Genomic DNA, 12,326 nt, shown 5'->3' on the forward strand with positions numbered 1-12,326 from the left:
AGGCTGCGGAGGCTGGGAGCGGCCACTGCACTCCAGTCTGGGTGACAGAGTGAGACTCCAACTAAAAAAAAAAAGAAAGGAGTGGTGGCATGGCCAGGCCTGTGCCCTGGGCCTGGGGGCGGGGAGAGGAGGCCCCAGTGCCACTAACCACAGCAGAGAACCCAGGGGGAGGGAGGAGATACAGAGACCAGCGGGAATAGTGAACTCTGCTCCCTACTCTGTGTCTCCAGGGTCTGGCTTTTAAAACCTGGGGGGCCCTTCTGACTTGGGGGGCTGAACAACCATGCATGGAAGACTGCAGCTCACAGGTGGCGGCCACTCTCCTACCTTCTCCAGGGCCTGTGGTGACGTTGGCCTCGATTTCCGGCCCGTAGGTGAAGGTCTTGGCTCTGATGCGGAACCTGTAGGTCATGCCCTCTGCCAGGTCCTTCACCTTCAGCCACAGGGGGCTGCTCCCCTTCACGTCCACTGTCACGATCTTGCTGACTCCTGGAGGAAGCACAGCAGGCAGGGTTGCAGGGGGCCAGCGGGAGCGGGGAGCCTCCACCCCCGAGGCCACTGGAGGCCGTGGGGAGGGGAATGGGCAGTAGCCAGAGCCCTGGACGCTGGGCAGGGGCCTCCCCCCTTGAGGTCAGGCTGAACAGCATTGTTGACCAGGCTTGGTGTCTTGGAATACGGTCCTTCCTGCTGGCTGTTCTGGGTGGGTGGGTGGGAGGGGTGCTCCGTGGATAAACACATTTGAAAAATGCTACACACTGTGTGTCTGTTGAATAACCAGAGTCCTTGAGCATCTAGAGGGAAAAAAACCCTCACTTTTCTGTACCCCAAGTATATTTCACCCCCATTTGTATTCCCCTGCAAAACACCCTCAGAACTAGAATACTAAGGAGCATTTTCCAGGAAGTGCTTCTGTAAAGAAACCAGAAGTCCAGAGTGGTGGGGACACTTCATCCCTGACCCCAGCTCTGCCTCTGGGCTTTAGCCCAGAGCACACACCGGCCGGTCCTTCATCACCTGCCCCGTGCTGGGCTTTTCGGGGAAAAGGTGAGCTTGCCTCAGCACCCCAAATCAACCTGAGGGGAGGCTTGGGACAGCTTTCAGGAGGGGGAGCTCGCACTTGGTGCTTCACAGACTCCCAAAGCTCCCGAGCGCCAGCTTCCTGAGGGCCGGGGCTGGTGTCATCTCCCACGTCTGCAGAGCACACTTTCATGACTGAGAGACGGCCTCGCAGTCAGTGGGCTGGGCTCAGACAGCCCCGGCGTGTCAAGAGGTTTAAGTAAAATAACAGAGCACCCAGGTCCCTGAGATAATGAACAAATGAATGAACGATTGAGGGAAAGAACAATGTATGCTTATGGGGGGCTTCTGAAATAATGAGATGACCCCCAGGCATAGGAACAGGGACTCTGGGTACCTGCTCCCTGACATTTCTGAACTAAACCCCTCCTCTGCCTGGGCCTTGGCTTTCCCTACAGGAAGGAAGCTCCTGGGCTCCTGTGAGGCCGGTTGGCTGCTGACCTGAGCCCAGGGCTGACGCAGGACCTGGGGTGGACACCGCACAGCCAGGCCAGGCCTCATCCAGCTGCACTTACGGCTGGGCTACCATTGGAGGACGGGACCATGCGAGGGCGTGGAGTTCAGCCACACGGTCCAGATCCCACCAGACTGAGGACCTGGGAGGCAAGGCACTCGCACCTCTCAGGGCAGGCAGTCCCCTGTGAAGAGAACTCAACCCGGACCCCTGTGACATGTCTCTGGGACCTCCGTCCTCTGCCCCGTTCCCAGGACCTGTACCTGGCCGGATCTCCTAGGGCCCGGCATCCCCTCAGTGTTCTAACACACAGCTCTGTCTTGCAGAATGAGCTTCTGGCAACCAGGTGGTGGCGGGGAAGACTGAGAGCCATTGTTCCCTCGACTGACCCAGAACTGCTGGCCACAGCAACGTTCCCAGGCCCCACCCCTTGTTCTTGCTGGGCTCTGTGGTTGGGGGAGTGAGAGCAAGGAGGGTGACCCCAGAGGCCAGCTACACCCCCAACGCCTCGCTGGAACTCGACCCAGGCAGAGAGGAGCCCAGTCCCCTTCCTGCCTGTCCTCCTAAGATGGCTGTCCTCTCTAACTGCCCTGTCTTCCGAAGATGGTTGTTGGTAACAAAACAGCAGTGATCTGGGGGCACACCGCTCACCCCAGCTCACTCCCACCCAGCCTGGGCAAGCAGCCCTCAGGGGGTAGAAAGCTGGCAAAGGACTGATGTCCACTGGCAGGGGCAGCGGGGCCCAGCCTGGGAGCCCGGAAGTGGGGCAGGGTCTCTGCCGGGGCCTGGAGGAGAGCATAGGGGCTGGGAATTGTGAGGGAGGGATCTGAAGACGGCTTGGATGAGCAGGATTTAGGACGTGAGGGAGTTCTGGCAGAACACGGCTCTTGATCTGAGGCTCACAGAAGGCAACAGTGAACAGATTGGGGGTGCAGTGAGCACCCTGGTCTTATGCATCTTCCCGATCAGATTCTCAAAGGGGTTCCTGGCCTCCACCAAAGGGCTGACCTAAAGCAAAGCTGAGAAACCTAAGGTTTGGAAGAGGAAGGAATGGGATGGGACCCCCAGGGGCTCCCTCCTTCTTTGTAGTTCCAACAGAGCCCCGTCCATCTTGGGGTGTGATACCGAGCTCAGACTTCCCTTCTTCTCCCCTCACGTCCATTGACGGAAAGGGGAGAGTAAATTTAAACATTCTCTGTCTGGGAGTTGGGAGACCCAGGCAGCCCTTCCAACTTTGCCCTCAGCTTGCGGGTGTTTTGCCTTGGAAATAACCTTTCCCTCATCTGGGTCTCAGTTTCCCCACTTATAGATGGGGAGACGCTCACTGCATCTAACGCATACGTAGTGGCTGTGACAGGGACCCCAGAGGAGGGAGCATCCTTGCAGAGCGAGGGTCTGGGAGCTGTGCTGGAGGGTCTACTTACCATCCACGGGGGTGCAGGGCTCATACACCAGCCTGTAGCCCTGCAGGATGCCATTGGGGAACTGCGGGGCTTCCCAGGACACGTTCACTGAGGTTGTGGTCAGCTCGCTGAACTTGACCGAGCTGGGAGCGCTGGGGGCTGCGGGAGACAGCAAAGGGTTTTTGTTTCTTCCTTCTGTGGACGTTCAAAGCCTTGGATTCAGCTCCAAGGAGCAAGCAGAAGGTTTGGGTCTGGGCCCAGGAAGAACAGGAGAGCAGGGCTCAGCACAACCGGAAAGCAGGGGGGTCACCGGAGGCCGCCAGACCCCTTCCCTTCCCCTCTCAACTTGCCAGTTATCAGAGTCCTAAGAACTGGGAAGGAACGCAACATTATTTTTCCTTAAAGTTGGAGAGTTTGGGCTTTTTCCTCTAAGTGTCACCATGGGACAAGGCCATTTCCTGGCTCTGTGGGGCTCATCTTTCAGCAGCCCTGGAAGAGAGGGCAGGGGGTGTCTGGGCCTCAGAACATTGGCTGGGTGCTAAACAAGATGCCGGAGTGGCAGTGGGCAGACGTGACCTTCCTCTGCCCCCAGGCTCCAGGGCTTGTCACCAAGACCCCACACTGCCAGGAGAAGCTGGCGCCAAGCAGTCAGGCCTTCCGGAAGAAGTGTTTTCTTGGCCAGAGAACCCTGGAGTGACCCCGAAAACACGGGGGCGGGGGCTCCTCTGAAGAGGACAGAGAGGAGGGGAAGGAAGCGTCCCACTCCACAGCATCCCGAGTGGCCCGGGAGGATGACTAGGCTATTATTGTCCGCCGGCTTCCCTGCCGGCCGGATCTAATCCCGACCCGCTTCCGGCTCTAGTTTTCAACATGTTCCCGAAGGGAACATCAGCGGGTGTCTTTGAAGGAGGGAGGTGAGCTCAGGGGGCCTTTCCTGCCTCCCCCGGGCTAGAGGGACGTGGGACAGAACATGTTGTCCCACTGCCACAGTGACGGAGGCTCCCAGGGGCTCACATCTGGCTGATGACTCTGATGGTGTTTCCGGGACAGGCAGGCAGAGAGATAGGCAAACAGGTGTAACATAGACAGACAGGCAGAAAGGCAGACAGGTAGACAGGTGGATAGAAAGGTAGACAGACAGACAGGCAGACGCGTTGATAGGCAGAAAGACAGGCAGGCAGATAGGTAGATAGACAGGTGGACAGATAGGCAGGCAGGCAGACAGACAGGCAGACAGCAGGCAGACACGTAGACAGGTAGGTGGACAGGCAGACAGACAGACAGGCCGGTTGTCCGGCACATTCAGAGGCCCAGGCTCAGGCTGCCCCCAGTCAGACCCTGGGGAGGCAGCAGAGGAAAAGGGTTCCCCTGAAGCCAGGGCTTGTTCTCAGAGAGGGTCATAATTAGGAACTGACTCCACAGGTGTGCCTTCTGTAGCTCTTTAAGGGCCAGACACGAATGACAGCATAGGGGACAGCAGGCTCAACCAGAGACTCAGGGGAGGCTGGGTCACGAGGCTGTGCGACTCCAGACCTTGGTCCTCAGAAGTCCTGGGTTCCTGCCTCTACTCTCCCATCGACCAGCTGGGCAACCCTGGGCACGAAGCATGACTCCCGGCGACCCATGCTCATGGTGAAGTGGGGGAACCGCCCGCCTGCCTGTCCCCAGGGCTACAGGGAGGACCGAGTGTGACACGCCGGAGAGGAGCTCTGGACACACATGCGCTTTAGGGCTGGCTCTGCACACAGGCCGCAGGAGTCTCACCAGCGCCCTCCCCTCCGCCTCGACCTACGCTCCAGCCTCCTGGCTGGCCTCCCGGCTGGCCTCCCAGCTGTCGCCCTTTGCCTTCCACCAGGCCATCCTGCGTGCTGCAGACAGAGCACTTTTTCTGAAAACATAGCCCAGATCCTGTCGCTGAGGCCTGCCTCTCGACCATTCTCTTTTCTCGTTTTTTTGGAGATAGAGTCCCACTCTGTCACCCGGGCTGGGGTGCAGCGGTGTGACCATAGCTCCCTGCAGACTCGACCTCCTGCCGCCCCCTCCTCTTACAAGCCACCTGGTTTTCGCTCAGTTCCCCTCATCCCCTCTAGCCGCCAGGTCCTTGCACCTGCGGTTCCCTCTTGCCCCAAATCCTGTTGCCCCCTCCCCACTCCCTTAAGTTCCCAGGACTGGCCTCTTCTCGCACAAATCTCAGCCTCGCAGTGAGGCCTTGTGGGCACACCTATCCAAAGCCGCCGCCCTCAGCTTACCCACCCTTGCCATTCGCTGCAGTGAGTTCGTCTACTTGTTTATGATCTGACCCCACACTAGGATGGGACCTTCCTGGTCACACTCCCTGTTGAGTCCCCGGCATCTAGCACCGTGTGGGCTCATAAACCACACTCAGTAAATATCTGTGGAATGATGGAATAAATGATTCCAGGAAGCTTGAAGAAAGACAGGTGGGAACCAGGCAGGGAGAGGGAGTGAGCCGGTCGGGGGTGGGTTGGCGGTCCGTCTGCAAGATGGCTGCCAGGCACGGAGGGGAGGCCAGGCCGGAGGGGGCTTTCGCAAAGCTTTAGGGGACAGCTTCTCCTTTCTGAGCACGCACCCTCCCACTCTGGTGGGCATCTCACGGGACCTGGGTCCCAAGCCCAGATCCCAAGCTGGATAAGGCAGCTGCTGTCCCCTTTCCAAGAGTCCAGACGCCAGGTAGATCTGCTGGCATCCCCCACCCAGGCAGACCCAGCCCCTCCCAGGCCCCGCCCCCACCTGCTTGCTGGGTCTGCCCGCGGGTGGGGGTGCTCTGAGGTCCATCCCCGGCGGCGTTGAAGGCAGCCACGCTGACCATGTAGGCGGTGTAGCCGGTCAGGTTCTTGAGCTTCACGCTGTTCTCTGCCAAGAAAAGTGTCTTCACCCGCTCGGTGAGGTTCCGCCGCTGGGCTTCCCAGAAATAAATCTGTGGGCACAGAAGGTTGTAGGAATGAGGGGCACAGAGGCACCCAGCTTCCCTCCTGCCCTGCCTGACCCGGGGTCCGAGACACCCTCGCTATTGGAGTCACACAGGAAACACTATAGAAGTCTTTAGGAGCTGCTTTAGAGACCCTTCCAGAATCCTCCTTTTCACAGCCAAGACCCCGGTCTCTGCTAGACTGTAAATGCCAGGGCATGGTCCCTCTGTTCACTGCAGAGCCTGGAGGGTTTAGCATCACACTGGCACATCAGCACTTGAATACAGTTCCTGGAGGAATAAGCTGATTCTGTCCTGCAGGAAGCTGAGCTGGTGAGATAAGTGCTGTGTAGAGTCCACCCAGACTGAGTGGGTGCAAGGGTCAGCAGCCTTGGACCACCTAGGAACTGGTGAGAGACTGAGTCTCAGGCCCACCCCAGACCTGCCCTATGAAGACCTGCAGGTTAACAAGCCTCCCAGCAACACATCGGCAAGCCACAGTTTGTAAAGCCCCCAGGAATGCGCCGGCACCCTACGGTTTACAAAGCCCACTGCAGAGGAAGACCTAGACTAAGATGGCAGGCAGCACCATTCACTAGCAGTACACCTTGGCCAGGTGACTTCCTGAGCAGCAGTTCTGGAGTGTAAGTAAGTGAGATTAGGGACACCCACTTCCCAGGCTCAGTGTGAGGGGTGGCGGCCTGGGTACTCGGCCAGTGTCCTAGGGCACCTTGGGGCTGCAGAAGGTTTTAGGAGAAACACACAGCAAATGCTCTAGAGTTTCAAATTACTTCTTATTCAGCAGGCGTTTACACTCCTAGTCAGCGAAGCATGGAAGATTCTCTTTTGTGTGTGTGTGTGAGTTGGTGTCTCACTTTGTCACACAGGCTGGAGTGCAGTGGCACACTCACGGCCACCACAGCCTCGACCTGCTGGGCTCAGGTGATCCTTCCGCCTCAGCCTTCCAAGTAGCTGGAACGTGCCACCACACCTGGCTAATTTTTTGACTTATTGTAGAGATGAGATCTCGCCAAGTTGCCCAGGCGGGTCTCAAACCCGTGGGCTCAGGCAATCCTCTCACCTTGGCCTCAGATTCTCAAACTAGTTCTAGGACTGAGGCCATCCAGAAAGCTGCGAGCCAGTCCCAGAGCACGTGGAGAATTGAAGATCACTGGGCGTCACCTGCTGGTCAAAGAAATTTCTGCAAGCCGCCACCTTTTCAGTTTCTGGATTTCCCTGGAGGAAGCTAATAGAAGTGAGAAAGAGCTAATAAAAGTGTTCCCCTCGGCAGGTGTGTGTGGCAGTTAGGGCATCGTGCTACTATGAAGTCCTGGCTTTTCTTCAATCCCGCTCCCTTCTTTGAAAACAGATTCTCCTCTGTCTAGATGAATGCGCTGTACTCATTCGCTGAATCATTCATTCGCTGAATCATTCATTCACTCACTTCTGTTCATCGTCACGGGGATACAAGAGTGAGCAAAACGCCCGCCGCACTTGAGGTTCAGAGGAAAGGTCATGGCTAATGCTCAAAGTCTGGATGTCACCAGCGCCTCGGTGGCATTTGGTGAGCGTCCACCCAAAGGATGAACCAATCCCATTAGACAGAGAAGAGGGTCACGGATGGGTCTGGGGAGCCTCGGGTGTTGAGGGCGGGGAAGGAGGCTGGAACAGCAGAGGAGGGGTCGCCGGGGGTCAGGTGGGCTGGGGCCGCGTTGGAACCCCGGGGGACCTTGGCAGGAAGAGCTTTGGCGGGTGGGGCGGGTGGGGGGGTGGGAGGAGGTAGGAACGAGAGCCTACTCGGGGTTCAAGGCAGAAGGGGAGGAGTATCGGAAGGGATGAGCAGAGACGATTCTTTTTAGGAGTTCTGCTGTAGGGGGACCAGCCAAGGAATGGGTGATGACTGGGAGAACACGTGGGGCCGGGACACGAGCAGAATGTTATGTCCTGTGGTGGGAGATGGCCCCTGGATAGAGAAAGGCGGGGACGCAGGGGAGAGGGGTCACTGGCTAGTCATGCCCCTCTGGGGGGGGGAATGGGCAGGCCTGGACCCAGGGGCAACACCAGGAGAAGATATGACTGTTTGCGTGTGTTGAGCTCTGCAGACCTTTGTTAGGTGATGCAAGACCGAATGACCCTTGTGCGAAGGGGCCAGAGGGGCTGAGCCCGGAACCCGGTCCCCAAACTGATGGGTCTGCCGGGAAGCACCCTCCAGAAGGCAGGTGTTTTGGTCCACGCGGCCCCCTTGTGATGACCCAAACACCTGGAACATGCCTGGCACAACGTTGGAGGGCAGTAACTATCCACTGGGTGAATACATGCCTGTGGGCGGGGCGGGTGCAGGAGCCCACCTTATAGTTACCACCTGCCACCTGCTATTCTCAATTCCCTGCCCTTTCTTTTCTTTTTTTCAGCTTTGTTGAGATATAATTGATACAAATAAATTGTATGTATTTAAAGTATGCAATGGGATTTTTTTTTTTGGTCGAGTCTTACTCTGTCGCCCAAGCTGGAGTGCAGTGGGAGATCACAGCTCACTGCAGCCACAATCTCCTGGGCTCAGGTGATTCTCCTGCCTCAGCTTCCTGAGTAGCTGGGACCACAGGTGTGCACCATCACAACCTGTTAGTTTTTTTGATATTTCTTGAGGCGGGGGTCTCACTATGTTGCCCAGGTTGGCAATGTGATATTCTGATATATGTATACATTGTGAAATGATTACCACAGTCAAGCTAGTTGACATATCCATCGCCTCACAGAGCTGACTTTTCTTTCTTTTGTTTTCTTTTTTTTTTTGAGTTGGAGCCTCACTCTGTCACCCAGACTGGAGTGCCGTGGCACACTCACGGCCACCACCGCCTCGACTTGCTGGGCTCCGACAATCCTTCCGCCTCAGCCTTCCAAGTAGTTGGAATTACAGACATATGCTACCACGCCCGGCTAATTTTTTTATTTATGGTAGAGACGAGGTCTTGCCAAGTTGCCCGGGCTGGTCTTGAACCCTCAGGCTCAGGCAATCCACCTGCCTCGGCCTCCCAAAGTGCTGGGATGACAGGCTGAGCCACCGAGCCCGCCGTTCCCTTTTCTTGTGTGGTGAGGATCCTTCAGACTCATCCTCTCAGCAAATTTCAGATGCGTGTTACAGTGCCGTATCCCCTTTCCCCCACCCCGCAACCACCATTTTACTCCCTGCCTCTAAGACTTTGTTTGAGACTCCACGTACACAGGGATCACCATCACTTGTCTTCCTGTGCCTGGTTTACTTCCCCCAGCGAGGTGAGCTCTAGGGCCATCGTGGTGTTGTGACAGCAAGGTTCCCTTCAAGGCGGGCTGGCACTCCATCGTGTATCCACACTGCATTGCCTTTGTCCATTCACAGACACTCAGGCTGTTTCCACACCTTGGCAATTGTGGCTAATGTTGCAATTAGCATGGGAGTCCAGAGAGCTCTCCAAGATTTCAATTTCTTTGGATAAATACCCAGCAGTGGGATTGCTGCGTCACATGGAGTTCTATTTTTAATTTTCTGAGAAACCTCCGTACTGTTTTCCATGATGGCTGTGTTGATTCGCATTCCCATCGACAGCGTGCAAGGGTTCCCTTTCCTTCACGCTCCAGCCAGCACTGGCCTCTTGACTTTTGGATGATGGCCAGCCTTGTGGGCGTGAGGTGCCATCTCACTGTGGTTTTGATTCCCTTACGTTGAGCGATGTTCAGTGCCTTTTCTCATATCTGTTGGCCATCTGTGTCTTCTTTTGAGAAATGTCCATTCAGGTCCTTTGCCTCATTTTTCTTTTCTTTTTTTTTTTTTTACAGATGGGGGTCTCGCTCTGCTGTTCAGGATGGAATGCATTGATGGGAATCACTGCAGCCTTGACCTCCTGGGCTCAAGCAATCTTCCCACCTCAGCCTCCTGAGTAGCTGGGACTATAGACACCGTCACCATGTCTGGCTAGTTTTTTGACTTTTGGTATAGACAAGGTCTCACTAGGTTGCCCAAGCTGGTCTTGAATTCCTAGACTCAAGTGATCCGCCTGTTTCAGCCTCCTAAGTAGCTGGGGTTATAGGTATGAGCCATCACACCCAGCCTGCCTCCTTTTTTGCTTTTTTGTTGAGTCGGAGTCTCATTCTGTTGCCTAGGCTGCAGTGAAATGGCATGATTATGGAGATCACTGCATCCTTGACCTCCTCGGCTCAGGTGATCCTTCCACCTCAGCCTTTCAAGTGGCTGGGACTACAGATGCATGCTACTGTGCCAGGCTAATTTTTTTTTTGGGGGGGGTGTAGAAAGTTGCCCAGACTGGTCTCAAACTCCTGGACTCAAGCAATCCTCCTGCCTCGACTTCCCAAAGTACTGAGATTACAGGTGTGAGCCGTTGCACTCGGTCAGCTCTACTGTCAAATGTAACCGAGTGAGACCACTTCTAACCGCAGTTCCCACCTGGATGACTCAGCCACCTCCTCATGACTGCTGGGCCTTTTCCACTTCAGACTACACTCAGCACGGCAGCCAGCGGGATGCTCTGAGAATCCCAGCCCCCCAGCCCTCATCTCGCTCAGGATGCCCAGGCCTGAGAGGGCTCCAGGCGCTCTGTCCGTCTTCCCGTCACGCTCTGCCAGCTCACTCTGGGGACGCACAGGACTCTGTACACTACCGGCACCCACTGACCCCAGGGCCTTCACTCTTCCCTCACCTCTTCTGGAATGTTCTGACTCTCTGTGATGTGTGTCCTGTTCTCCCGCAGGCTTTTGTTCACATGCCGCCTTCTCATGAAGTCCTTCCCACAACCCTGCTTAAAATTCCCAATCTGTCTCGGACCCAGCTCTCCCTCACCTGCTCCGATTACAGCCATCTGGTGGGACTGCGTGTCTTGCACTTCGCCGGTCTCTCCCCTGACCTTAAAGCTCACGTGTCTCCGTGCTCACTGCTTTATTCCCAGGACTGAGGACAACGCTGGGCACACTAACTGCTCCATAAACATGCGTCTGTGAATGTCTGTGAGACCCTAAGCTCCAGGAGAACAGGTGAATGTGCAGCCCGCCCTGAATGCGGCATTGTCTCAGCTGCACTTGTGGGTCATGGTATGAATGCATCACCGATGCTCGTGAATGCTGATGTGAACACACGGGCTGACACCGTTGGGAGTCGGCGACCCTGCTTCCCCGGTGGCCCATGTTCTCAGTTGCTGCTCAGGTGTGGACCATGTTTTCTGAACGCCAGACATCTGCTGTGTTAAGGATGGTGGTGGGTGCCCGTGGGCTTCCTGGGCCGGTCTATTAACGTGCCACTTCCACAGCTCGACAGTCTGGTGACTGCCAAACTGCTGCTGGTGCCACCTGTCCCCTTTGTCTTCCGGGGGAGACGTATGCTTGGGTGTGATATTTAGTCTTTCTGGCTGGTGCTCCCAGGTGCCGCCTTGAGGGGTGCTGCCTGTCTTTGGCACTTCCTTGGCAAGATGTGCTCCCTCCCCTTCGTCCCAGAAGAGACTCCTGGGCTGGATTCTGTTTTAGATGGAGGCCACCTGTGTCTGCAAGCTGTGTGTCCTCTTCAAGCTCTTCTCCTGATTTGATTTCCACCGTGGCCTGAGGAGCGGGTTGGGTGGACCGTGAGGTCCCTTGTGGCTTTCATCTGTCCCCATGGGCTGCGACACTGGGGCTGCTCTCTGGAATCATGTCCCATCGTCGAGAACTGGAGTTGACCAGACACCGGTGTGCGTGGCAGGCAGGCTTCCGACTCGGCTGAAGGCCACGTGTTTCACTGCTCCAACCCGGGAGACACGTTCTTTTTTTTTTTCTTCTCCCCCTCTGGTACTGTGTGCTCAGGAGTTCCTCTCTACCCTTTGTGGGGTGAGAGCCAGCAGAACTGGCGTCTGACTCCCTGCTACCAGGCCACCTAAATTGGGACTCAGTTTCCCCATCTGTACAACAGGCGTAAGAAAACGTATAACCCATAAGTCCTTTAAGAGGATTAAACAGTTCCAAAGGGCTTTGTGAATATTAGGGGCAAACAGAATCCCATCAGCACACATGACATCTCTTGAACCCTAGAGATGCTGTTTGAGCAGAGATCTTCAAATTCTAGCTGGGTGCTCTGCTAGTTAGTAAAGCGATCCAGTTAGTATCGATATTGTCATTCGGGGCCAACTAGTCCCCTGGAGGGGTTTTAGGTTATGTGTGGGGCTGGGGCTTGGTGGGGTGGGTGGGGGTGTGCGCTGTTTGGGACAGCACGGTGGAGGCATGGCCAGAGTCTCCTGCCCCGGGCTCCACCTGCCCTTGGATGCAGGAGGGAGGGCTGTTGTTTTTGCTCCAGCTGTACAGTATTTCTGTGAATCGGGGACAAACAGCTCAGACACACAGGAGTGCCCGGAAGGGCGGACGCTCAGCTGGGAGAGGGCCCCAAGGACATCTCCGCCTATCCCCCCACGTGGGTCACTCCCAAGGCGGCCCTTGCCCCGTGGCCCCTCTG

The 12,326-nt window shown here is 56.3% G+C and overlaps 1 protein-coding gene across 1 annotated transcript in view; it reads right to left on the bottom strand.

The window, feature by feature from the left end:
* SDK2 (sidekick cell adhesion molecule 2) overlaps nt 1–12,326 on the bottom strand; it is a 189,974-nt gene that overhangs the window by 22,492 nt on the left and 155,156 nt on the right. The window contains exons 39-42 of the mRNA XM_021711624.1: nt 12,128–12,183; nt 5,686–5,872; nt 2,956–3,093; nt 328–489 (exon numbers count right to left, since the gene is read on the bottom strand). Coding sequence (XP_021567299.1) covers nt 328–489; nt 2,956–3,093; nt 5,686–5,872; nt 12,128–12,183 — 543 coding nt within the window. The remainder of the gene's footprint in view (nt 1–327; nt 490–2,955; nt 3,094–5,685; nt 5,873–12,127; nt 12,184–12,326) is intronic.

This window comes from Carlito syrichta, unplaced genomic scaffold (genome assembly GCF_000164805.1).
Source record: "Carlito syrichta isolate Samal-C Ts95f unplaced genomic scaffold, Tarsius_syrichta-2.0.1 Scaffold302417, whole genome shotgun sequence".
In the NCBI taxonomy this organism is placed as follows: Eukaryota; Metazoa; Chordata; class Mammalia; order Primates; family Tarsiidae; genus Carlito; species Carlito syrichta.